Source organism: Penicillium macrosclerotiorum (genome assembly GCF_028827735.1).
Source record: "Penicillium macrosclerotiorum strain IBT 26536 chromosome Unknown utg000003l_segment0_segment0, whole genome shotgun sequence".
Lineage (NCBI taxonomy): Eukaryota > Fungi > Ascomycota > Eurotiomycetes > Eurotiales > Aspergillaceae > Penicillium > Penicillium macrosclerotiorum.
The window spans coordinates 4,486,122-4,511,226 of NW_026643083.1; the positions used below are offsets into that span (position 1 = coordinate 4,486,122).

Sequence of the window (25,105 nt, forward strand, 5' to 3'; positions counted from 1 at the left end):
CGTCGACCTCGGGAGTTTTTTGGGCTGGATTTTCTTCCGGTCCGAGGGCCAAGTTCTCCGCCTACAACCGCGATGAGATCAACCTCCAAATTTACGTAAAAGCCCGGGGTTAACAAAGTGATCTTCCCTGTAATAAGAATGGGTGTTAATAGGACTTACAGATATTCTGGTGTCAGTAGCACAGATTTCTTTTCCTGTTGACATACGAATACAATGCAAATTGTGTAATTTGTAAAGAGACCGGACATATTGGATCAATGTCGGTAGATCATGTTCTATTTGTACATAGTGCCAGAATACAGAGAATTTAATAAGAGATATATCGAATGCACAGACGCCTTCCACCCTTGAATAGCACTTAGTATCGTGCTTTGGCAGGCTTGATATCCAGATCCCGCGAGTGGGCCTTAAAAATCCGGTCCAGCGCAGTCCTCTCAATGATCAATCTCGAGGTCTCCAACAGATTCTTCACGTCCACATCATTGCGGTCCATAATGGTCGCATAGCGGTTCAATTTGCTAATCTTCCAGAACAAGTCATCATCCACCTCTTCCGTGATGAATGTTGACCGGCCCTTCTTGGTACTCCATCCGTTACCCTCAAGGATCTTCTGCATCAAAAATGGTGTCGAGTCTTCGGGGAGCGAGATCTTGTTGTCGATGACGACCAGTTCGCCGCGCTGGAACCGGTAGCTCAGGGCAATGCGCCAGGCTTGGTCGTAGATCTTCCCGGGCAGATCAGTCGAAAAGTCGCGAGGATGAGGTCCGTGGGCAACACCACCTCCCTTTCGAATTGGTGATTGTTTGTCACCGACACGAGCACGGCCAGAACCCTTTTGGGGCAGGAGCTTCCTGTGACTACCGTGCACCTCGTCTCTCCACTTCGTGCTAGCGGTACCTTGCCGGGTCATGTCACCCTCGTATACGACAGCGCGGTGAAGAATATCTTTTCGGATCGGCATATTTAGTTGTTTCTGGGTGTAGTTCACCAATTGAGCGGGCTCCATTGATGGAAAGGTGTAGGTCATAACTGTGACGGGTGTGTCCCACGGAGCGAGCGGCGATGAGTTGGCGAGGTTGGGAGAGGTGGCAGGATTGGCTTGAGCCTCTGTTGCCATGGATCGTACAAGGCATCGTCGCTAATTCCAACCAATGTCAGTAATGAGGTTCAGAAAGCTCGTCTCAAGCGGACTCGGGGAGCAGGCAAAAAAGATTCGTACCGTCGCATTCTCAGCCCCGGATAAAAGGCCCCCTGAGCTGCGCGACAGCAGTCTCAGTGCCCGAAGAGTCTCACTGCCAGCCATCATAGGAAAATCCACCGTGGAGAATAGATTGCGCCGGTGGTTGGTGTGCGGCGTCTGGAAAGGGAAGAGCAAAAGTTGCTTCCGGGGAGGGCGGTGGGCGCCAGCAAAAGTCTTGGCTCCGAGCAGAAAAAGTTCCCCCGAGGACAACAACATCATCAACTCAACGACTCCCAATCCCCCAACATCACGTTTGGTAATCTTTCACAATGGCCCATTGTGAGCAGGCAACGAAGCCTCTGCTTCAATGCCTTCGCAGCACCTATGCTCGAAGCCTGCCTGGCCTCCACGTCCAGGCCCGTGGCTTCCAGTCGTCCGCTGCCAATGCAGAGGCTGAAACTGAACAGAAGAAGACGCCATTCCGCTTGAACCCCGATCCAGAGCTTGTCACACAAAGGACTCTGGAAAACCAATTGATGCGAAAGGGAACTCCTCCCATTGGATCGCGCCGTCGCCGTGCCGCGCTACGATTTACTCCGAACACCCCCTTCGAGCAATTGCCATATCAATGTTTCCAGGAGGCGCGGAATGTTCTCCTCGCCGACCGTGCAGAGAAGCTTAAGGAAATTGATACTATGAGACAAAGAATTGCGAATGTTGAGGCTCAGTCCACCGAGGGGGATGTTACAGAGCAAGCCAAGAAGTCCCGAGTGCGCGCGATGCAACTGCACCTGGAACGACTCAAGATACACGCCGATATCAACGATCCTCTTGTGAAGCGCAAGTTTGAGGATGGTCAAGGTGAGATCTACTGTCTTTGAATCACTGACTCCATCGTTTGACTCTAATTCGTTCCCTGATACAGGTGACATGAGCAAGCCTATCTACCGTTTTCTCGCCGACCGTAAATGGAGAGAATACCGCCGCAAGATCTTGGTGCAGCGTATCACACAGATGAAGGTCATTCCTGATGTCCTCCCTCACTGCGATCCCATTCTTGACACCAAACTTTACTTCAACAAGAAGCAAGTCCAGCCGGGAGACTTTGTCGAAGCGCAAACCAGCACAACCGCCCCCAAGCTTGATGTGCAGCTATTCGAGAGCGGAGAAAAGCTCGTGACAATTGCCATCATTGACTCGGATGTCCCCAATGTCGAGACAGATAGCTTTGACTACAAGATGCACTATCTCGCGGTCAATGTGCCCATCTCGGCTACTGCCACCAAGGTCGATCTCTCCCAGCTTGCGGCTGACTCGCAGGTCGTTCTCCCTTGGCTCCCGCCAGTTGCCCAGAAGGGCAGCCCCTACCACCGTCTGTCTATCTTAATCATGGAGCAGAAGGACTCTCAGCTTCTTGACTTTGCTGCCGTTAAGGCTAAGGAGACCAACCGGGACAACATGCTACTGCGCACTCTGCAGGCCAGGTACCACCTCAAGGCCATCGGTGCTCACCTGTTCCGCACCCAGTGGGATGATACCACTCTCGATGTCATGAAGCAGATTGGATACAACCGCGCCGATGTCGAGCTCCGCCGGAAGAAGGTTGAGCCTCTTCCATACAAGCGGAGAAACCCTTCCACCTTCCGGTGATTGGGTTCCCTTTCGTCTATTTTCTCTCCTGTCTAAATACCGTTTGGAGTATAGATTTGTATTGTACAATTGAATATGTATGAATATGCACAGCAAGCCAGTTTCCACCCAAGACACACCGAACTCCCTGTAAATGCTTGTAGAGATGCTTTATGTTCGACCAGCAATTTTCTTCAGATAGTCGGCATAGAACTGTCTAGTCGTCCAATCGCGCCGGTTGCATAGTGTTCTGCACCCATTCCATCTTCGACGGCGGCCACACTCGTGCCACTATCTTCCCATTGATCAAGCCCAACGGCACCGGGCCGAAGACTCTCGAATCCCTCGACCACGGGAGATTATCGCCAACTAGAAACACATGACCTTCGGGTACCTAGTATCACACAAACGAGTTAGCACAAGGGACTATGCACTGCGAAACAGCTTTTTAAGCTCGAGTTGGGCAATTTCAAGCATACCTGGATCATGTCCGGTTGCTTCCCAGCGTCTGTGCTGTATGGTTGATCCCGGCAAACAAAATCTCCGGGCATCCCCAGCACTCGCTTTGCGCCGTGGGAGCCATAGAAATTCGGGTGGTTGAAACGCACCACGTCACCAACCTCAATACCCTTGCCATTCGCATGCCGCCGCGAGATAAGAAGCCAGTCGCCCCGTGGATTGAAGGTTGGGTACATCGACGGTCCTTCGCTGCGTTGAATGGTCACGACATGTTCCCAGACCAGAGTACAAGCGCAGAACAGACCGGCCCCATTGACGACAATCCGAAAAGCTGGGCCCAGGAATCCCCGCGCGCCGCCTTTTAGCGCTGATCGGAGAAGTCGTTCCATCTGGTGGGCACTAGGCGCATGCTTTGGTTGCTTTGGTCCCTCTCTTTTTCCACGAGACGAGGTGTTTGGCTATCGATAATCGGGGAGCGCGGAGACCGAGTCATGTGACCCAGTCCGTGCTTTAAATTTTCGATTTTCCCGAGTTTCTTCCCTTCTTCTTTTCCCCGAACCCAACGTCAAGAGGCAGAACGGTCCTTTTTTTGTACTCGAGACACATGATGCAACCAAGCACAGCGATGACATTGCTTTCGCGATTATGAGCCTACTGGATTCTAATCAGCTCAACAACCCATTAATGCGTGGGCGAGCTCTCCGGGGATTCACCAAACCGTGGGATCTTTTCAATCCAGCAACGCTTTCGATTGTAAACGAGGACATTTGCCTCCGTCGCGATTCGATGTCAATCGTTGTGCTTGGAACATCGCATATCTATCCCTCAGCCCTCGCTGCTGGGATGGATCTGCCGCTTCTAAAAATGCTAGAGCTTGCCGTCGCCGAAATTCAGCACCAGGACGAGCAAGTGTGGACAGTGAAGCAAGATGAAAATAACCGGCTGTGTCATGACACATGTCGTCCCCCTATTGCCAGTCTCGAACTATGACCCCATTTAATTATGGGACTGGGTTTCTTGAGACTGGTGCAGCGGGGAGACAAACTCTTTCAAGGACTTAGATATCTCATAATTCATTCTTCTCTGAATCCACTATGCTTTTCATAAGTCGTTTATATTGCTAAATTTTGTCTATGAACGTCGCGGTCTCGGTAAGCGAGCAGACGGCATTTGCAGCGTAAAAGACGTTGGGCATTATGGTGCCCCCAACTTGCGTAACTCAAGGTGGCATCATGCACCCTATATATATAATTGCGTATGGGCCCGTTTTACCTGGCTCGAGCCAGTTGCCATTGACGGGTTTTCTTTTCCTCAACATTTATCTATGTCCAAATTTTGGGGCTACACGAAACCATTCACCCGTCGAGCATGGCATAATTAGCAAATTTGCTTTCTTGGTTGCACCTCGACGCAACGGACCGGAGGCGCCCAGTCCCTGTTGGACCCCGAGTAGTGAACAACCTGAAGAAAACCTGTTCGTTATTGCCGCTCTCAATATAGAAACCCTCATGCATGTACTACGAAGATAGAATACCCTGTGAAACATATCAGACCACGATTGCGTTGCGTGGCTCAATGTGTTGGTCCTGATCTTGGGCATGGGTAAGAATAGGTCCAGTATACGGCCCCAGCTTCGAGCCGATACCGAGATACCATTCCTATCCCCGGAGCGGCTCTCATTGCTTTGTTGGAAATAAGCACGAAAACGAAACCGAGAAATTTCTATAATCATCATCAGGTATGCTTAGATAAAACAAGTAGCAAACAAATCTCGGAAACACCCAACTCGAGTGGAGTGGGCGTCAATAATCGAATTTTGGCTGCTGTGTTTGGAAATGCCAACCATGACAAGAATGATTCGCCCAGGGTATAACGAGGCAAACTTTCTGTTAAAGGCCACTGGGTGGCTTGCGGGTTGCTGCTGTTATTGTTGGCAACGCGAGCTATGCTTCAATATTGTCCAGGATTTCGTGCTAACAGGGCGCGACATCTCGACCTGACGGCAAGCAGCAAGGCGCCTAGGGTTTATTCTTGTCACTGTATATGTCGCGCACATATTGAAGCTCCCCGCAAAACGTAGGCTCTTCAATTGTTGTTTGATATAGCCGCGTTGGCTGTAATGTTACTTGCCCGATAAGGCACACACTTCGGACCCAACTGAGTCGGGGCGATCCCTAATGTTGGAAAATTAGCCTCACATCTAAAAAAGATCAATTCAATATTCTGAGAAGCTATCAAATTAGAGGTTTCATAAACAAGATGATGATCCTCTTGTGATCTTCTTCCGGACCAACAGCCACCATAGCGGCTCTATCCAAGAGGACGTCCTGTACGGAGGAGCGAACATCACCGAATCTTGGTATCCCTTGCCGCTCACAGGTTGATATCTGGCCTAGGGCCCTTGGAGGATGTATGTGATCCAACAACTACATATCCTCAATGCACCCAAACAATATCATATGTATCATCGTCTATACCTCCATTATGTGCCCACGCAAAGTCCAACTCTATCACACGCAAATGAACCCCCAATGCCTGGTACTTCTCCGCCATGATTTGCATCTCGGCGCACCCCATCTACGTAACTTGCGAAGTCCCTATCACCCCCAACAGCAAACCCACCGAGCAAGTCAATCATAAAACCAACCCCCTCCAATAACTCCACCTTCAACAGCTCCCCAATTCCAGCTAACAATCACCTTCCAACATAGCCTTTCGAAGGAACTACATACCTGCAGCCCGCCTCTAAAACCAACTCCTCCTGCATTTAATCTGCAATCTATGCCCATACTTCTCACACTCGGAACCAACTCGAAAACAAAACTAAAAGAAAGAGAAAAAAAAACGCCAAAAAAAGAAAAAGAAAAAGGCAATACAGAATACAGAATACAGAATACATGATATCACAGAAAAAAAAATAAATTAAAATAAATTAACACCCTATCTTCTATCTACCCTCTTTCCTTTCCCCCGTCGCCCAAAAATGAGATTTCAGATCCTTCCACTCCAGCGCCCCGTCTCAACCTCTCTAACAAGGTTTTTGCCTATGCTCCGATCCGACCCAGGGCCACACAGAGCACATGACCTTCCCCCCCCCCCCCCACCTCCCCCAATTGATCGGCCGATAAGTGTTAAAAAAAAACCTACGCAAAAGCGACTATTTACCCGACGCCGATCTCGCCCCTCCCATCCCGTACCCGCCCACGCGCGAAGACCCATGAGCGGGGGCCCAACACATGGGAGGGGACAGCGAATACGGAGAAGGAGGCGAGGGCGAGAGACTTCCACCAGGAAAGTGAAAAAAAAGGTTGTTTTGGTTGGCTTTGATTCCTTCGTCGGCGTAGTGTAGGAGCTAGTAAGAACAGGAGGTATCAAGGAAGGCGAGTACAGAGTAACAGAGTAACAGAGTACAGGGATATTTTTAAAACAAAAAAACAGGCTCGCGGGGGGGGGGGGGGGGGTGAGATTAGTTCTGTCGTCGTAGAAAGCACGTGTACGAGAAGGCTTTGTCTACGGAGTATATGTGCATACGGAGTATAGAGGGACGAATGGAGGCAGTTGTTCCACTTTGGATGGTTGGCGCATGAGGTAGTTTTGGAGGTCGGACACGACGGGGGAGAATTCTCCAGGCCATCTGAGTCCTTGTTTTTTTTCTTCTCTTGCGCTCCCTGCTCATTTTTTTTGGCTTTGGGAGGCGTCATTCACGACATGGCGTTCTCCACGCCCGATTTCGGGGTCGTTTGGCGGTCTGAGCCAGACGGGCAAGAGGAGGCGGGGGAGGGAAAGAGGGACAAGGAGGGGTGAGTGGAGTAGAGAGCACAGCGCTGGGCGGGTTTACAACCCACGGTACTCCGTGTCCAGAGTATATGTATCCTGGGAAAGACTGGGAAGAGAACTAGGGAGACTCTCGTATACTCCGGTCTGTTTGGCCGGAGGGGGGCGGGTTGTGCCACGAGGGTTTGCGTACGTCGCCGTGCTCATGCATGGGGGAGGATGAGGTGTTTAGCTTGGAGGGGGAGCGATCAAGATCCAGTCTGCTCGGAACTCCGTCCATTCAACGACGGCCGGGGGAGGCGCCGAGCACGATGTCGTAATCTGATAATCCGAGTCTCGGTGGAGGCAACAAAGAAAGTATATCATCGCCAGGATCTAGGCCGATAGTTACCCCAACCGGCATCGAGACAGACTTGCTGGAATCGGACCCGGGTGCAGCAACCAGCAGGAGTAGCATTCGGACTCGGACATGCTGAGCCCCTCCAGCTGACTCGTCTTGCGACCGACTCGAGTGCTGAAGGTGTGTTGATGCAGACGGAGGCACATCTGGGCGGATTGGGGATGGATGGCCGAGTCGCTGGGGGGGGGGGGGAAACCAGCATAAGATCCGATGTCTCACGTCTCACGTCTCATGCGCTCCAGCACCCGGGATCCACCATTGATTTGCCCTAAGCTCGCCCCTCTGCCTAGCCCCGACACTAAAAAAGAAGATAGTAAGAAAAAGGAAGAAAGGAAAGAAAAAACAAACCAAAATAAAACCAACGTTCACATCACACGCATGATGATGACCGATTGTCGCGATCATCCTGTCCGAGTGGAGTATCCGGAGCAGGGGGGCCATCTCACTACAGTTGCGGGCACGCTGCAGATGTGGTGCTTGGAGGGGTCAATACACAATCCAGTGGAGCGGGAGCATGATGAGGCATTGCCGCACGGAAGTTCCTCTTGGGTCCACGAACAGCTGAGAAGTGCAGGGGCCCTGGCTCATGGATTATGGCTAAGCAACGAAGCAACGCAGTGGGCAGTGTCGCACGTAGATTGGAGCAGCGCCTGAAGCCTCCGTATCCGCGGCACGGCAGTTGGGGGGGGGGGCCCCCAACGATAGTTTGATTCGACGAGGATGCGGGCCCGAGACGCCGAATCATGGAAGCATTAAACATTCGGCTGTGGTTCTGAGCCTGACCGCGTGCTGTTCGTCAGGGCTCCTTTCCACTGGCACAAACCACATCGGATCGGGAGAGGGTCTGTGGTCCGGCGAGCGCACGAGAGAACAGTCACGGACAGATGTTTAGATGCTGGACAGCCCGTGGATGTGCTCCAGTCCGGGCCTGGACGATGGACTCCTCCGTCCCCCGTCTCCCCGTTCCGAACACGAACTAAATCCATCTCGATATCCCGTTCCAGTCACCTCCTCCGCGTCCAGGATGTCAGGATTTCTCCTACAGGCTCCGCCCCCGTCGTCCAGGGCCAAACAGCCTCCCCCCAATCATCATCCCATTTACCTCCGATCCCAGCGAGACTGGATCAATAGCCAGATCATCGTCGCCCCACTCCTGACACCGACCAGCATGCGGTTGGTGTGGTTGGGGTGGCGTCGCGCCTCAGGCGCCAGGACCCAGCAGTCAGGATGTGCCCCCGATAGTCCCGGACCTGGGGACCTGCGGCCTGTGCCCGACGCAGTACGGGTCAAACCGAGAGTTTTTTTTTTTCTTTCTATTTGCTCGAACTCTATTACATCCTCGAGGCGTTCTTTGTTGCTTCCGAAGACGGAGGCACCAAAAAAAAAAGGGAAGGTGAGGGGAAGAGGAAGTGGAAGAGAGGGGAAAACGGAAACAGGAGAACAAACAGCCACGTCTATGATGAAACCCTCTCAAGAGGCTGCATCGTTTTCTTATCGGCAGTTCCACCTTCAACCTCGCATCAGACCCGCGCCCAGTGTCACAGGCGGCCGCGGCCAGCGACCAATGGACTCAATTCTGACGCCTGGAAAGCACTGCCCACGCTGTTCGCAGTCTCAGCCTCCTGGGCAACGCCAGAAGGGAAAAAAAGGGGGAAAAAAAGGGAATGGGAGGATGTTTCAGCCATCATTATTGGGGGAGAAGCGGGAGCGCGCGGCCCCCAGGCTTTTGGCTGAAAGTTGACTCGTGTGAGAACTGAGAGTGCCGGGCATGGAAACCGTGCTTTCGCTGGGCCTCACCGGTCAAGACGTGGCCGGGGAGAGGGGGCTTGTCGCGGGAGGGGCCAAAGTCCAGTCCAACAGGCCCGGAGGATAATGACGGATTCCTCGATTGTCCGACACCAGTCACCTCCAACAGTCCCCAGTCTCCAGTCTCCAAAGGGGAGGAGGGTCAACGGCGCTGAGGAGGGGAGGAGGAGGGGGAGGGGGAAGGGGGCCAATCCTATTGAGGATGAAAGGAATCCAACTCCTAAGGAAGGAGACCAGGACGTGCTACCAAATCTAGTCGCCCCCCCCCGTTGTCAACCTTGCTCCTACCCTGACCAAGGCGCGATCCAAATCCAAATCCAAATCCAAATCCAAATCGACGAGTCCAGCATGCAGGATGCAGGAAGCAAGAGGAGCGGTCGCAATCCTCCCTCGTCCATTCTGCACATCCCGATCGGGTTGTACGGCGTACAAACCTAGAGATTGAAGATCTGTCCTCAACTCCTGTCGAAAGGGGGCGTAGGCGTGTCGGAGAGGACCACGCCTGTGGTAGTCGACCTTGATGCTCGCATCCTCGCGCGCACGGCTGCAGCCCTGGTCATTCCTCATTCCCGAGGCCGATGCTACACCGTAAGAAACGGATGACATGCTGCTAAGGCAAGCCAAATTGATTTAGCCTGCAGCTCCTCCCGCTGCATTCCACGGGGCTAGCAAGCTAAGGTTCAGGAAAGGAGGGTGGGGAGGGGGGAGGGCAAGACCCGGGCATCAGGGGAGCAAAGATGGACAAATCATCGGGCGCGAGGGAAACGTCTGGAACACCAAGGAAGGCTGGCTCGGCTCCGCCCGTGTGCCCGTTTGGAGTCTGGCGGGAAAGGCAAGAGGAAGAGGCGGAGCCATCACAATGAGTTCGCCCAGGAACTAGTCTACTGGGCCCCCGTCATGGCTAGACGGACTAGCAAAGGTTTAGGCGGGGACAGGGGGAGAAAGGGGAGCCAAGAGCCATCTGCGTAGACGATCAGGCCCCGATCTGGGTCGAGTCTCGGAGAGTGACCGCCAGATGACACCGGTCAAGCAGTTGAAGTGTGTGCATAGTTCTGAACTGATGAGGGCAAAAAATCTGGCACTAGTACTGGTATGCAGGCATGTTGGGTTTTATTCCTCAACCAAGGACGATGTACACTGCTGTCAAGTTGTTTTAATTTGGGTTTGGTTGTATGTTTGTGTCTGGGGTTATGTTTCTTTTTTTTCTTTTGCTGACACTCCAGTTGACTCATGATCCAGGACCCATGATCTATCGGGCGCTCCGTGCGGTGTGACGGAGATGAATCTACATCCATGACTAGTGGAAGGGGGCGGGTTGGATCTGGGATGAGAGGGTGGGCTCCATCCAGCATTGTCACATTGTCACCGCATCCTAACCTTGGTGCATCTGTCGAGTCAACAGAAAAAAAGATAGGGAGGGGAATGAAAAGAACTAAAAAAAGAAGCGAGGGCCCGACATGACGAGGCTGGTGGGCACAAGATAATCAGCAAACTACATATACGGAGAACAGCGGAGTATAGCAGGCGGAGTATCCAGACGCTGTATCGCGGCATTGAGACCACGTCCACTCCCAACCCGCATGCCAATCATCGGTGCTAGAGGCCCTGGTCGGTGTGCTGCTCACATACTCCAGAGATCGGCACCTGCAGAGTGTGTCAGCCGTCCACCTAAGGGGGAACTTTCCCCCCTCTCATGAGGCTTCTGGAAATGGGTGGATTCCTTGGGTTCAAGACCGATGGAGGCTTAGTCCTTTTTTTTTTTTTTTTTTTTTTTTTTTTTTTTTTTTTTTCCAATTTTCCAATTTTCCACTTTTCTTTTTCCGTATTTTTTATGATTATTTTTTTTCTATTATGCTTGCACATCCCAAAGTGGCCCCTGCAGTGCAGGGAAGTGGGACCCTGCAACTGCGTTCCGATACTGGCTTGGATCGCTTCCTGCGGTGGAATGAGGTGGCCTGGTGTTTTGCATTTTGTCCCCTGAGCGCCATTGAATTTCTGGACCAACGAGGATGCGACGGTGGCCCGCTGCCAATCCCATGATGTCGTAGAACCTCCCAGACATGGCCCAGCCCCCAAGGATGCCCTTCTACACTAGTTGCGGACCGAGGCATGCATTGACGGCGACGTCGATGTGCTGATGCAGGGAAGGGGGTGGGGTTATTCCGGTGTACAGAATCTATCTAGCATCTACAGTAGTTCTCACTCCCTGGACGGACGGCGACCCTTGCCCTGAAGTCAGGTGGGTAAAATAAAATTGAAAAAAGAAGTATCCGATAATATGATCAAACCCCTCTCGGGAGTGGTTGGCATCCAACTATCGGGTGTATGGAGTACAGACGACGACTATTGAAAACGGGACAGGACTCCGTAATCATCGAAAGCAAAAAGACTCAATTCCCAGATTCCGGCGGAATGTCAAACCTGTTCGGGGGCCCGGGCTTCTCGAGCCAGGGCTTTTTGGCACGGCGCTAAGCATGATCAGATCCGCCCGGCCACGTTGTGAATGGTGGCTCTACCGCCCGTTTCTTGGGAGTCAAGACCCGGTTTTATTTATTTTCTTTTTTCTTTTTTTTTTTTTTTTTTTTTTTTCGTTTAAATTATATATATGCTTTTTCGCGATACTTCGGGAGTTGACTACGTTTTCCTGCCTCTTCTGGTTTAATCTGCTCACCCTATCTATTGAACCGATGCCGCCCTAAGCCCCGGGCCTTCTTATGTTCTGGAAATTGGGCTCGACCTGGAGCCACCGTCACCATCCCCCCGCTTGTCCACCCCCGGCGCTCCGCCAATAGCCCGTCTATACTGGGCAGGAGTCACCCTGTGAGCCGCAGGGGACTGGTCACATTCGAACGCTATTCTCCCCCTCCCTCCTGTAGCTCGTCGGCGACTCGATCGCCCCTGTATTCGCTGTTATTGGCTCCTCCCGTACAAAAGTCCTCCTACCGCAGGTGGGTTGAGTCACTTCGGCTGTCAACCGCCGGTTCCCTTGGAAAGATCAACCAGATGGACGAACCTAAAAAAAAAAAAGTCAAATTACCATAGTTGCAATTTCTCAAGGTCCACGTTCAACGCTTCGGATTGCCGAGCTTCCCGCCCTCGTCATTTGCGAAAGGCGGTGGCGGTACGACGGGCAATGAAACATCTCCACCAAGTCCGTACGACGCCTCTCGCTTCGGGTAATGCAGCTCGCTCTCACTGTTTCTCGCTTTTTCTGGTGGCCAGTCGGGCAGAGCTCAGGTGATCCTGAAGAATGACTCCGGACAGACGAACTAGTCTTCTTTCGCGACGGTGTTGTCTAGGGCACAGAACTGGGAGAGGGAAAGACCAGGAATGAAAAAGCCTCCCTCTTCTCCCCCCCCTCCCTCTCTGTCTCCTCGTCCCATGCAGGTTAAGACGGAGTATAGTTCCAAGGCCGGCGTATAATCGGTCCAATCACAAGCCGAGCAGGGGCGCTGGTATCGGAAGAAAAGAAAAAATAGCGACGCAGATCGGGGAGGGGGAGAGGTGGCGATGATGCATCTCCTGCATCATGTACTCCGGATGGGCGAAAAGGCTGCAGCGGAGAAAAGAAACATCGGGTATGCACGGTACTAAACCGTCCAGGAAGCCCTGCGGTTGGCCCTGTGGTTGGTTCTGGGGCTTGGAATCCTTTTGTCTCTAATCAATCTAGACCAACACCACTTGGGACGGCCGCCGCAAACCTACATAAGAGCTTCAATTGTTGGCGCCACACAATCATTATCGTATTTCGTAGCCATGACAAGAGTCATGCTGACTTTTTTTTCTTCTCTCTTGTATCCACTCTTGTTCGGTTTTACATGGTTTTGGTTACTATTTCCCCCCTCGGACCCGAGCACAGCGATCCTTGTCGATATGCACTAAAGGGACACGACGGATGTGCGAGCCGATCGTCGACGAGCTCATCACATTGTAACCCTTGCGTAACGGAGTCGGGAGTGACGCGATGTACGGAGTACGCGAGCGTCTTGTGCAGTAGGAGTATGTACGGAGGGGGGTGGATTTTTGGGGGGTGGGAAGGGGGCGGACACACTAAGAAGACTAAGAAGACTAAGAAGACGACTAATTGTACTGAGAATAATGGGGCCTAACAGCCACCAAGGATCCGATCCAAGGTAATATTCGCATTCTTATTGCAGGGCTGATCATCGTGAAACGAACAGAAAAATCAGCAGGGCCAACGCTCAGGAGGGCAGTCTTGACCGCCGATCGGGCCGGATCGTGGTGCAGCGGGCATTCCATGGGCGGGTCCTCAGGGCCCGGGTGCCTGAGTCTTGGGAGAGGCATTGAGGAGCAAAGTCAGAATAGCGAGGTGGAGCAAGGAACCAACCATGTAGACCACTGTACTCTGTGTGAAAAGGCAAAAAGAGGGAGGGAGAACCAAAAGAATAAAAACAATAAAAAGAGCCGAAAAGGAAAAAGCCAAAAAAAAAAAGAAAAGAGTAAAGCTGCTGCCCCAGGCTTTGGGGCTTTGGGGCCCGTGGGAGGGTCCACGTCCGGCGCCAACGAGCCCACGCTCCCCAAACTTACACCAGTCAGCGCCCAGCTTCTGTCGGTAGACGCCCCTAAGATGCATACAGTATAATGCATAGCTCAGCACCTCGACCTCCTCCCGCGCCATCCATAGGCTATCGCCTCCAACCTATAGGCAACCTATAGTTCCCTGTCTATAGCCTCCCCCCCCCCCCCCCCAAAATAAATGGAGCTGAGATGAAAATAGATATAACCTATTTGGAGTACAACTATGCAGACTATTATCGTTTCAGTCCCCGGAAGCGCTCCGTTCCCCCCCCCCTGTCACTACCCAATGAACGCAGATGCATTCGGTGTTAAGTTCGAGGGAATGTCATGCCGGTACATGGTACATGGTACATGTCCATACACACAAAAGTGGAGTCCGGACTGGGCCTTTTCCCCATGTTCGCCTCAAAAACGACCGCGCTACGACGTATAGGTCCGATCATCCCTCCACTGCGCCTGGCCTATCCTGTACTCCGGAATATTCCCCTTGCCCTGTCTCCACCGGCCCACTTGGTCCTGACTGGTTGACTAGTTGTGGCCCTGGTCCGGGCCTCCCCCATCTTGGCCTTCCTGGATTTTTCTTTCCATTTTTTTTGGTCTTTTTTTGGGGGAAGTTTGGTTTTGGTCTTGGGTCTTGGGTCTTGGGTCTTTGGGTCTTTGGGTCTTGGGTGTGCTTGGGTCCTTGCGTAGGCGGGTGGTTTGGGCGGTTTAGCTGGGTCCGAAACGGTGGATCTTCCTCTGATTCATCATGGGCCCTGTTGCTTTGGTTGGGCTAAGCTCGTTTCGTTAGTGTCAACGTCGTGTCATCTTAGCAGGTGGGATCGTGGACCTGGGGCGGGTGGTAGATCGCCAGCCCTCCCTGGATTCCCTTTATATGGCCGGCTGGCCGCCCTGTCTGCGGATCATCATGGTGGTATCGAATCTGCGCCGAATATAACACCGAGCCCGGCTGCCGTGGTGTCCAAACCCACTGGTTTCCGATCTTCCTACTTCCAATACTTGCAACACTCTCACGGTCGATCTCTGATCATCCTACCAACCGACCAATATATCAACCTGTCAACCCGTCACTCTATTTAGCTCCTCGCTGCACCTCTCGCCCAGTATTACAGCTACTACTACCTCTGCACTACACGCTCATACCCAATTATCCCGGGGATTAACTTGTTCCCTCTTGAAGAAACTCAACTTATCACCATCGTCCCTTCCCAAGCTCTTCAAATATCCCCAATCTCGTCATTCGACAGGCCTTTTTATGGCTGATTATCCCTGGGAACCACAAGCCTCTGCGACAGGCTCTCAATGGCTTCCGGAACATGTCTATAGCGAACCCGCAAATATGCAATTTAGTGACTGGGCTCATGCCTTCCCTCGACCCCGATTTAATCGGGTCATGAAGCCCCGGAGTGCAGGTAACAGCCCATCTTCTGCCAGCAAGAGACGCACCACTACCCAGAGTCTCATGCACGCCATGCCGAGTCAATATCATCCGTCATCCTTGGGGGCTGCCCTTCTCGCCTCTGCTTACCGGAACTCTCGTCCGATCAGTTGGCACCCCTCATCGGCCAGGGCCCGAGGACTTTCGAACCCGTCCTGCATGCCTGCCTTGACCTCGGGAAATTTCGCCGACATGAGTACGATGTCGAATCAAGTCATGAACGGGCTGTCCCTCTACGGCCAAGAGAACATGATGTCCTATCCCGTCTCCGCGGGGCCTGCTTACTCGCCTGACTACCTTTCTGCCTTTTCGGATCTGCAGGAGCCCTTGCCTCTTTCTCAACAAACCCCCTCATTGGCGATGACTGGCTCGCAGGTCGAGCCCATGGCATGGGGCATGCCGGCAACCAACTCCGATCTTCAAACGATGGGTCAGACTGCATCTGATGCCTGGTCCCTCGACATGCTTTCGATGGCCAACAACATCCCGCCGGCGGAAACTACCTGCCCCAGCTACGTTAGTGTGCCATCTCCGGGAGAAGTCAGCGGCCCCTCGACCCCAGACTTCCTCCCCATTCAGCAATTCGACTCCTCGCCGATGCTCTCTCAGAAAGAGGGCAAGCCCGAGGAGGAACTGGTTGGTATGGGTCTATACAGCCAACCGAACAGCTCCCTGGGCCTCGCGCACCAGGGCGCTCTGGGCAAGGGTCTCAAACTGGAAGAAACGTTCTCGCCCTCGGACGATGAGAAGGACGACAGCTCTCAGTATGGCGAGGATGATGTAATCGATCCTGAACTCACGCAGCCAAGTTTTGAGGAGCCCTCTCCTCCAGCTCAGCAGTCAACATTTCCCATCTCGAAGCAGTCCTCCAAACAAGCCCTGAACCTCCTCCACAAATCCTTCTTTTTCGATCATGACGACCTGGACCAACAAACAATGACTGCGGCGCAGCCATTTGCCACCTTGAACAAGCCCTGTATGAGCTATGGCTACGGGTGGATCTGACGCAATCGCTTGAAACATTTCATTTAATTTTTATTATTATCGTGTTCATGTCTTTTGTTTTATAGCGGGCATAGCGTGGTATTTTCTCCCTTTCCCTGTATTCTTTTTTTCTTCTTCTATGTTCTTTTTCCCGCAGTTTCGGATCAACTGGAGTTTGTGATACATGGGATGGATACCCTGGGACCGCATCAGAATTGCTTTCTAGAGCCGTGTCTCGACGTTTCCTTTTTTAGGATAGTTAGCGGTCGGAAATAACGACCAGATATTTATGATCTTGCTCAATCAAACTAGCTTACACCCTTACAACATTAATCTTAGATGTAAATTCTCGTGGTCTTGATGCAATGAGGCGCGGTGCACTGGAAATGAGGTATACTCCGCGCTCCGTTGATTGGCTACGGCTTTGCTTGCTCCCCGGCGAAACTATCCCAATGGGTCAACCCTCCGCCGAAAATCTTGCCAAAAAAAGAGCTTCAAATCTGTACTTCGCTATTGGAGCTCTAAATCGCCCTGGGATCTTGAGAAAAGGGAAGAATAAAAAGGAAAATCACAAGATCCTCCACCCAAAGCCGTGCCTTACTAGCAATGGCTAAGCTCGTCTTCACAGCCTGGAAGACGAAGTCGCAGTTGCTCGATGTGCGAAACGAGTTTTACCCGTTGCCCTCGTATGATGGGCCGGACATGCGCTCGCACGCTTGCGCGACGGTACGTGGTCTCGTTGAAAAGACAGAGCACCTTATGGGTTTGAATTTGTTCTAATGTTGTGTCGCTAGGTTGAGGCGTGGAAGTTGAGAGGCAATGTGCCGCACCATGTTGAGGCTACGGCATTGTTGACGGATGCCATTTTGCACGATGATGTACAGCGCAATTCGATATTTTCAATCCGGGCAACGTACTCGGCTGCTTTTTGTCGGTATGTGTCATTCTTCCTCTCTTGGCTTTTTTGTTTGGGCTGGTGTGCCCTGTTATGGAGGTTCTGGATGGAGATTGTTCCTCGCTCCCTCGTTCTCAGTGATCTGTTGAAATGCGGTGTTCTCATCCTGCGTATCCCACTAATGAGACTTCGTACAGTTTTGTCACAGGGCTTGTGGACACAAAGATTCACGGCCAGCGCAAGACCATGTTCCAGCGTGCCGTGGACCTTGGCCTCCCTGCCTCCTTTGTTGAGCTGCGGCACGAAGCGACGCATCGTGAGCCGCCGTCCTTGGTCGTCCTGCGTAAAGCATCACAGCGCTCGCTAGAGTGGCTGTGGGAAAACTACTGGGCCACCATTGATAGCGATGAATTGGGCGGTGCCCGAGACGTTTCTCGGGATGACAGCGTTTCCATCGTTATGAATCTGAGAAACGCGGTGCAGAAGTTGACTTCTGAGTCTGGTTGCATGGATCCCGCTAGAAAAAAGCGCAAACGAGACCAGGAAGATGCAGTTGCGGATCGGCTGGTCTCCATTTGTGCTATTTCAAGCGAGGCATCGAGCCCGGGGGTGCATCTTTTGCCTCGGGTTTTGTTAGATGAGGGAGTGTTGGTGGACTCGGAGCGCAAGTAAGTTTTTTCCTTCTCTACTGCGGATGCGGGATAGATTTGCTCATACATACTCTATAGACTAGGGGAATCTATGAATGCGGTCTTCAAGAAGTGGGACCCTATCCTGCAGAAAGTCACGAACAATCAGCCTACATTCTTGATGCTTTTGTCTGAGGAGCTGGTGCATGACCTTGTGCTTGACCCAGTTCGCGACTCACTCACAGATCCCAGAGCAGAGGCTCTCTTCCTGTGGTTGGAGCACCTGTTGACATCATCTAGCTGGGGTTCTCAACAATCATTCTGCCCTCGTGGTTACATTCTAAGCATTTGCAGCGAGAACCCAACTCACTGGGCCAAGATGTTGAGCGGAGAGTTACAGAAGCAAAAGAGTTTCTGTGAGAAACTATCTATTGATGGCTCGATGTCTAAAGATCAAAAAAATGGATCCTCAAAGGCAAATATTCACACTAGCCCCGATAATATTGCCGAGAAACTTTGGGAACATGGCTGGGGTCCGGTGGAGAAATGGGACAGTCGACCTTTGGGGGTGACATCGGCTAACTACGTTGGCATTGTTTAATTTTAATGAACTCTATCATCGGTTCTGCTGGCAGCACCGCAAGAATAAACAAAGATTATTTGCCTCCGGAGTCTGAAGATGCATGAATTATAAACACCACAATCTACTTCCATATTCTTCGACCGACGAGGCTGTGCCCAATCAGACATTCGGATATTACTAAGAAAACCGGAAAATTGATATTCCGCATGACGTTGCTCTGTAATCGGCTCGTTTTGGAGCGACGTTGGCGACCAGCTTAGAGACAGTTCCCCGCACACTGACCAACCATCTCATAGGTGATGAGTTTTGCAAGAGCATCTAGATTATTTTCGTTTCGATCATTGAACGCTCGACAAGTCCGCACCATGCATGTTCAGTCGATTCCCATGTGTAGGTGGACCCATGGCCCTTCTGGATACCGGCTTGTACCGCCGAGTTGTCACTATTTTTTGAACTCAATGTTCATGTTGCTTTTTTGCAGGGACTGGGAAGGGCAACAACTATGCCTACCTGGTCACGGATGAGCCTACTAAGCAATCCGTAATCATTGATCCTGCGAATCCGCCAGAGTAGGTTTCTTATCGTTGGATATGTCTATTCTCGCGATTGTTTTGACTTATGAGAGAATGCTTATAGGGTGGTCCCGGAATTGAAGTCGCAAATTGATGGGGGCAAGATCATCTTGTCAGCTATTGTGAACACTCACCAGTACGTCTATGCTTCTTCTCTTCTGCCTTTGGTACTCAGTCTAGAAAGCCGGGTGTGTTGACGGTTCATTTCTTAGTCACTGGGATCATGCTGGAGGAAATGACCAAATGGAAAGTCTCTATATATCCCATATACATATCGAGGCCGTGTGTATTGACTCTATCTAGCTTGAGCAACTTGGCAAGCTCCCTGTCATTGGAGGCAAGAATTGCCAGTCCGTCACCAAGACCCCAGCACATGGCGAGGAGTTCAAGATCGGAGACCGCATCTCTGTCAAAGCTCTGCACACCCCATGCCACACCCAAGATAGTATCTGCTATTTCATGGAAGATGGAGACCAGCGTGTTGTGTTTACTGGTGACACCCTCTTCATTGCCGGTATGTTGCTATCTAATCATTGAAGTAAAATCCCTTTCGACTCGAACCCTGACTTGCATCCAGGCTGCGGTCGATTCTTTGAGGGAAATGCAGAGGAGATGCACAAGGCTTTGAACGAGACGCTGGCCTCATTGCCAGATGACACCAAAGTCTACGTATGTTCACCCTCTTTCTTGTCCCCGATGGCCTCGAACATAAATACTCACATCAGAAAGCCGGGCCACGAATACACAAAGGCGAATGTGAAATTTTGTCTCAGCGTGTCCCAGACAGAACCAATCACCAAGCTTCAGGCCTTTGCCGAGAAAAATCAGCAGACGCAGGGAAAATTTACTATTGGTGATGAGAAGGTATGCTTCAAGCGACATGACAAGGAGATATTATAACCGAGACTGACACCAACTCCTAGCTCCACAATGTGTTCATGCGTGTTAATGTAAGTCGAGCATCCAACCCCTCTCACTTGACCCATAAACTAGATGCTCATGGTTATCCAGGACCCGGAGATTCAGAAAGCGACCGGCAAAACAAAGCCAGTGGAGGTGATGGCCGCGCTGAGAGAGATGAAGAACGCAATGTAGATCTAAATATATAAACAAGATAATGTCTACTAGGTGGAGCTTTCATATTGAAGCCACCCGTCGTTTCATGAGGACATTTGGTTGTCGGCTCAGTGAGGAATTTAAATTACAGACCCCAGCTCAGTGATCATTCAGCATCTCCATGGGATTCATGATTCATTCCTACTCTTCCTTTGATGATTGATCAGTAACATTTATTCTTAGTGATTGCTTAGCGCCTAATCTTGAGGCTCTATGTTAGTGGCGTACTTATTCAGCCGATGATGATATAGGGCCCTATATTCTATGATACCTAGCAAATTAATTGTTACTTATCCTGCCCCATTTTCCTGGCCCCTAGGACATCTAACAAATAAGCTCTAAATTCTAGTAATCTTAACTAAAGAGGTAAAAAAAACGGGGCTTCTAGTCGACACATCTACATCTATTTTAATTTAAACAATTTGACCTGCAGAACGAACATTTCTGACTGGTCCTAGGCCTAGTACCCTTGACTTTGCGACGGTGCTCTCGTGTTCGTGTTTTCGATCTGCAAGCACTTGAACGAAAAGAGAGCGCCAAGAGTTGCCAGACATTATCCGAGATAGTATGTAACTGGAGTTTTGCAATTCAATCCAAGCCGTGCCTGAATGCCACACTAAAAAAAGTAAACCGGTCAAGGAAGCCAGAGAAAGCGACCGCGTACAATGAGCCACGGTGTCGCACTGGAGTCATTGCGCCTCCCAAGATAAAAGCCGCGATTCCGACCCTCGTAAAGTGGGCCGACGTCATATCCACCACTTCGTCCATTCCAAGTCCCGCGCCCTTGAATGTGCAGCTCCCCCGAAGCTTGCACGGCACCAACAATGAGAGCTTGAGCGACGCCTCAGATAACCCGGTAACTTGTGCGCAATGGATGCAAAGGACCGGAGGACATCAACGGCCTCCATGGACGAGGTACGTTGCCGACAGGCGCGGGGTTGTTGGTCGCGACGCTGATCAATGCATCATAGAGCCACGGAGCGCTGAGCGACTCAGATGCACAAAATCAACTCGAGGTACGGTGATCTTCTGCTACGGCCGTTACAGTAACTCTTCCCACGGCGTTGGCTAAGGTTTCGCTCTTTGTGTGCAGGTCGTCTTCTATCCCGACTCGAACCACCGTCGGAAATCGTCCTTGGTGACGATGGAGAAACCCCAGATGCGACACTCCGGGCAACCTGACAAAACGACCGCCTGCTACGTACATTCCTTGATTGCTGGGGAGTGGGCGACACCTTCAAAGCACATCGACGAGACGCAAGATGTGATCCGGACGCTCAGTGACGAGGAGCCCACCGAGGAGCTTACCGCAGACGCGAAGGAACTTGGTGAGGATAACGTAGTGTCGGTCGTTGACGGTGATGGCAAGATCTTGAAACCTGTTCCGACGATCATTCAGTCTCGGCACTTAACAAAAAGACAGCTGTCGGACATGGCCTGGAATGTGCGGAAGCTCTCCAAGAAGCTAGGGAGCATCAAGCTCAAGCTTACCGTCAAGAACGTCTTCATCGTGAGCAAGACACATGATGAATCGCTTGTGAGCCTCACAAGGAAGGTCACCAGATGGCTGCTTTCCAAAGACCGTGACACGCCATATATCGTCTATGTGGAACGACGTATGGAGACACATCCGGACTTTGGGACCTTGCAATTACTGCAGGAAGAGCCGTCCGCCAAAGGCCGGCTAAAGTTCTGGGACCCGAAGCTCGCGCAGGATCAACCACATCTGTTTGATTTTGTGGTTACTCTGGGTGGTGACGGAACGGTCCTCTACACAAGCTGGTTATTCCAGCGCATCGTTCCGCCAGTCCTATCGTTCGCCCTTGGTTCTCTTGGGTTCCTGACGAATTTTGACTTCGCGGACCACCAAAAAATTCTGGAAAATGCCTTCCGGGATGGTGTTGTCGTCAGTCTCCGGTTGCGATTCGAGTGCACGATCATGCGGAGCAAGGCACGCCTAAAAGATCCGCACTCCAATACCTTGACCTGCCGAGACTTGGTAGAAGAGCTCATTGGTGAAGAAGGCGAAGACACCTTGACGCACACTCCGGACCGGGTGTTCGAGATTCTCAATGATGTGGTGCTCGACCGCGGTCCTAACCCAAGTATGTCTGCAGTCTTCCTTTTTCCGCCTGTTGTTGTTGAAACCTGAATAATTTCTGGTCTCCGTCATTAATGCCTGTGCGTCTAATCGAATTTCACTTAGCTATGTCTCAAATCGAATTATTCGGCGATGATGAGCATTTCACCACCCTCCTCGCCGACGGAATCTGCATTGCGACTCCAACGGGCTCGACGGCATACAACCTCGCCGCCGGGGGTTCCCTTTCGCACCCGGAGAACCCAGTCATTCTGGTCACCGCGATCTGCGCGCATACCCTATCATTTCGACCGATTATCCTCCCAGATACGATTGTATTACGCATGGGTGTGCCCTATGATGCGCGAACTAGCTCATGGGCCAGTTTCGACGGCCGAGAGAGGTGAGAGTCACTCGATGTACGAAAGCGGAGAGTTTACAGGCTAATTCTTGAATGCAGGGTGGAATTACTTCCGGGCGACTACGTGACCGTATCGGCATCAAGATACCCGTTCGCCAATGTGCTACCGCAGAACCGGCGTGGCGAGGACTGGGTTCACAGCATCTCGAAGACGCTGAACTGGAACTCCCGGCAAAAACAGAAGAGCTTTAAATAGCCATCCTGCGTTTCGTTGTGTCTGTTGTGTTTCACTTTCGACATATGATGGTTTTTTGATTTTTATTTATGTACGTCAAGCTTATGTTTTCGAACATTGTAAGCTAACAAGTCTCACCGGCTACTGGATGGCCTGATTTTGGAAAATACGGATACGGAGATCATATGTACTGTCTTGATCTAAATCAAGAAAGAATGACCAGAAACTACGCATTTGACGATTATGTAGAAGAGCCATTCAATGGAACCCTATGTGGTAGAGAGAAAGAGCGCTGCCAATACGCGCCGTAGAGCCTGCTAGAAGCTCCAAGGAGGGAGGTCTTGCTCCCAACACTCTCAAGGAAAATGGGCGAGTCATTCGAAGCCAACCCAAACGATTCTATAACGCGCTAGAACCGGCGCGGCTAAACTGTGTTGGTGTTGGTTTCGCTTGATGACATAATATTTTGCCCGGGACCACCGCTTAGCTCTCAACGCCCGGTATAAATTGCGGACCCGCCTAAAATTTTTTTCCTTTCCCACTTCTTTCTCTACCTCCCCTGCTCTTCACAACCATCGCTTGCGCCGGTTGTCTTATGCGCACTTCTTGCCTTGCGATGGGCTTGTGAGGGCGGGCAAGTATCTGCGACAATACGCCACACATGGTACACTAACTGGTGAGTTTGCCCTGCCAATATTTTCTTGTCCCTCCCCCAGCCAGCATCTTTTCGAAGATGATATATTTTCCTTATTCGCAGTTTTCACTGTAGCCATCGCCGGTTGAACCCAATTAGATGGCGGTGACGGTCTAATCTTCCTTGGATGTCTGATTGAAATTGCTGGCTGGTCCTTGATGGATTCTTCTATCATGTTCTTTTTGGTATGAACATATGCTAATCCGTTCCGGCTTTTCAGAATTGAACAGTCTCCCCATCCTCATCCCTCAGGGCTTTGGATACTATACACTCTTGTCATTGAGCATCGTGGCTTTTCTCATCTCATGCAACGTGCGGAGATTTTTCAGCGAGAGCTCTTTTCCTGCAGGAGGGCTGTGGTGCTGAGTCAAGCTACGCTCTCATGAGATGGCCATATAGAAAAACAAATACATGCTATTTATTATGTACTCTTTTTTTCATTGTAAAGCTTTTACCTGGACTTGTAAATCAAATGTACAATAATCGACCGCATGTTCGCTGGACGCAACTGGCACTTGGCTTTGCGCAAGACCGCCCAGATTGGTTCGCGGCGACGTGCTTCACCGCCGAGCGGGCCCGAGAGCTGCATCCCAGCGTGGTCTCGGTCGACCGTATCTCCAGGACTCAATATTCGAAACTCCCTATCTTGGATATCATGATTTCCTGAGTTTGGCCCTACCTTTACTTCGCCTTTCTCTCCCTCCAGACCTCATATCCGCTCAATCATATCACCACACTCCTCTTTCTTCCCCTGAACCCCTCAAAACATCATGGCGGCTCCACCGAGGCACTCGACGATGATGTCCATCAGTAACTCAGGAACGCCTCAATCAACCGGATCAGGCGATAAACCCGCAGTTTCGCAGCCGCCGTCATCACCCCAACCAACAACTGGCCTTCGAGTGCCTTCAAACCGCAAGACCATCTATGACCGTCACCTCAATCGCAACCGAACGGCCGAGCTCAGCAGAGCGAGCTTTGCGTATCTCTTCGCCGAGATGGTCACATATGCCCAACGGCGAGTAACAGGCATTCAAGACTTGGAGAAGCGGTGCGTGTCCGGCAGATTGGTGGCTGAGCCAGTCGGCCACTGCCAATTTGAGTCGAATTGGCACTCAAATTACTAACCTACACGCCGACAGATTAAACGAACAGGGATACCCCCTCGGCCTGCGCCTCCTCGATCTCCTCTTCTATCGCTCTACATCAACCTCCTCCTCAGCCCTCTCCAGCTCATCCACTTCTTCGTCTCCACCCAACCGCCCCCTCCGTATCATCACCCTCCTCCATCTAATCCACGGCCCACTCTGGCGGCTGCTGTTCGGCCGCTCCGCAGACGCTCTCGAGCACTCTGTGTCTCCAGACACTCCCAATGAATACATGATCACCGATAATGACCCCTTGGTAAACACCTATGTCAGCGTCCCGCGCGAGATGAGCATGCTTAATTGCGCCGCCTTCGTCGCCGGTATTATTGAGGGCGTCTGCGACGGTTGCGGTTTCGAGGCCAAGGTTTCGGCGCATAACCAACCCACTGAGATGTGGCCCAGCCGGACCGTCTTTCTCCTACGCTTTGGGGACAGCGTTATGGAGAGGGAAAAGGTGCTGGAGCGAGCGGGCATTAAATAAAGGAATGCGCCGGATAATATTCATGCCCTCCTCGATGGCAACCGCTAGGGCAGGGCCCAGCTACAAGGCGACTCTGCTCTTCTCCTTGCAAGTAAGGCAGAT

The 25,105-nt window shown here is 51.6% G+C and overlaps 10 protein-coding genes across 10 annotated transcripts; 7 read left to right on the forward strand and 3 right to left on the reverse strand.

Annotated features, from left to right (window-relative positions):
• Nucleotides 1–358: 358 nt before the first annotated feature.
• N7462_004514 (mitochondrial 54S ribosomal protein uL4m) lies at nt 359–1,306 on the reverse strand (the record flags this gene model as incomplete). Its single annotated transcript, XM_057076240.1, has 2 exons — nt 359–1,138; nt 1,220–1,306. 2 exons carry the CDS (start codon nt 1,304–1,306, stop codon nt 359–361), a joined length of 867 nt encoding a protein of 288 aa, XP_056935745.1.
• A 203-nt stretch (nt 1,307–1,509) lies between these two features.
• Nucleotides 1,510–2,830, forward strand: N7462_004515 (mitochondrial 54S ribosomal protein mL38; the record flags this gene model as incomplete). Its single annotated transcript, XM_057076241.1, has 2 exons — nt 1,510–2,041; nt 2,106–2,830. The coding sequence occupies 2 exons, from the start codon at nt 1,510–1,512 to the stop codon at nt 2,828–2,830; spliced, it is 1,257 nt and encodes a 418-aa protein (XP_056935746.1).
• Nucleotides 2,831–3,026: 196 nt separating this feature from the next.
• Nucleotides 3,027–3,657, reverse strand: N7462_004516 (putative mitochondrial inner membrane protease subunit 1; the record flags this gene model as incomplete). The annotated part of the gene is made up of 2 exons (XM_057076242.1): nt 3,027–3,203; nt 3,289–3,657. The coding sequence occupies 2 exons, from the start codon at nt 3,655–3,657 to the stop codon at nt 3,027–3,029; spliced, it is 546 nt and encodes a 181-aa protein (XP_056935747.1).
• A 256-nt stretch (nt 3,658–3,913) lies between these two features.
• On the forward strand, nt 3,914–4,258 carry N7462_004517 (uncharacterized protein; the record flags this gene model as incomplete). Its single annotated transcript, XM_057076243.1, has 1 exon — nt 3,914–4,258. The coding sequence occupies one exon, from the start codon at nt 3,914–3,916 to the stop codon at nt 4,256–4,258; it is 345 nt and encodes a 114-aa protein (XP_056935748.1).
• A 4,871-nt stretch (nt 4,259–9,129) lies between these two features.
• N7462_004518 (uncharacterized protein) lies at nt 9,130–9,854 on the reverse strand (the record flags this gene model as incomplete). Its single annotated transcript, XM_057076244.1, has 2 exons — nt 9,130–9,372; nt 9,537–9,854. The coding sequence occupies 2 exons, from the start codon at nt 9,852–9,854 to the stop codon at nt 9,130–9,132; spliced, it is 561 nt and encodes a 186-aa protein (XP_056935749.1).
• A 5,272-nt stretch (nt 9,855–15,126) lies between these two features.
• Nucleotides 15,127–16,230, forward strand: N7462_004519 (uncharacterized protein; the record flags this gene model as incomplete). Its single annotated transcript, XM_057076245.1, has 1 exon — nt 15,127–16,230. One exon carries the CDS (start codon nt 15,127–15,129, stop codon nt 16,228–16,230), a length of 1,104 nt encoding a protein of 367 aa, XP_056935750.1.
• Nucleotides 16,231–16,815: 585 nt separating this feature from the next.
• Nucleotides 16,816–18,334, forward strand: N7462_004520 (rRNA-processing protein LAS1; the record flags this gene model as incomplete). Its single annotated transcript, XM_057076246.1, has 4 exons — nt 16,816–16,935; nt 17,004–17,143; nt 17,302–17,772; nt 17,833–18,334. 4 exons carry the CDS (start codon nt 16,816–16,818, stop codon nt 18,332–18,334), a joined length of 1,233 nt encoding a protein of 410 aa, XP_056935751.1.
• A 347-nt stretch (nt 18,335–18,681) lies between these two features.
• On the forward strand, nt 18,682–19,983 carry N7462_004521 (beta-lactamase-like protein; the record flags this gene model as incomplete). Its single annotated transcript, XM_057076247.1, has 8 exons — nt 18,682–18,706; nt 18,798–18,885; nt 18,953–19,076; nt 19,192–19,402; nt 19,466–19,557; nt 19,618–19,752; nt 19,812–19,838; nt 19,900–19,983. 8 exons carry the CDS (start codon nt 18,682–18,684, stop codon nt 19,981–19,983), a joined length of 786 nt encoding a protein of 261 aa, XP_056935752.1.
• An 891-nt stretch (nt 19,984–20,874) lies between these two features.
• On the forward strand, nt 20,875–22,701 carry N7462_004522 (putative NAD+ kinase; the record flags this gene model as incomplete). The annotated part of the gene is made up of 5 exons (XM_057076248.1): nt 20,875–20,919; nt 20,976–21,020; nt 21,098–22,109; nt 22,211–22,487; nt 22,545–22,701. The coding sequence occupies 5 exons, from the start codon at nt 20,875–20,877 to the stop codon at nt 22,699–22,701; spliced, it is 1,536 nt and encodes a 511-aa protein (XP_056935753.1).
• Nucleotides 22,702–24,144: 1,443 nt separating this feature from the next.
• Nucleotides 24,145–25,003, forward strand: N7462_004523 (trafficking protein particle complex subunit 5; the record flags this gene model as incomplete). The annotated part of the gene is made up of 2 exons (XM_057076249.1): nt 24,145–24,425; nt 24,517–25,003. 2 exons carry the CDS (start codon nt 24,145–24,147, stop codon nt 25,001–25,003), a joined length of 768 nt encoding a protein of 255 aa, XP_056935754.1.
• Nucleotides 25,004–25,105: the final 102 nt, after the last annotated feature.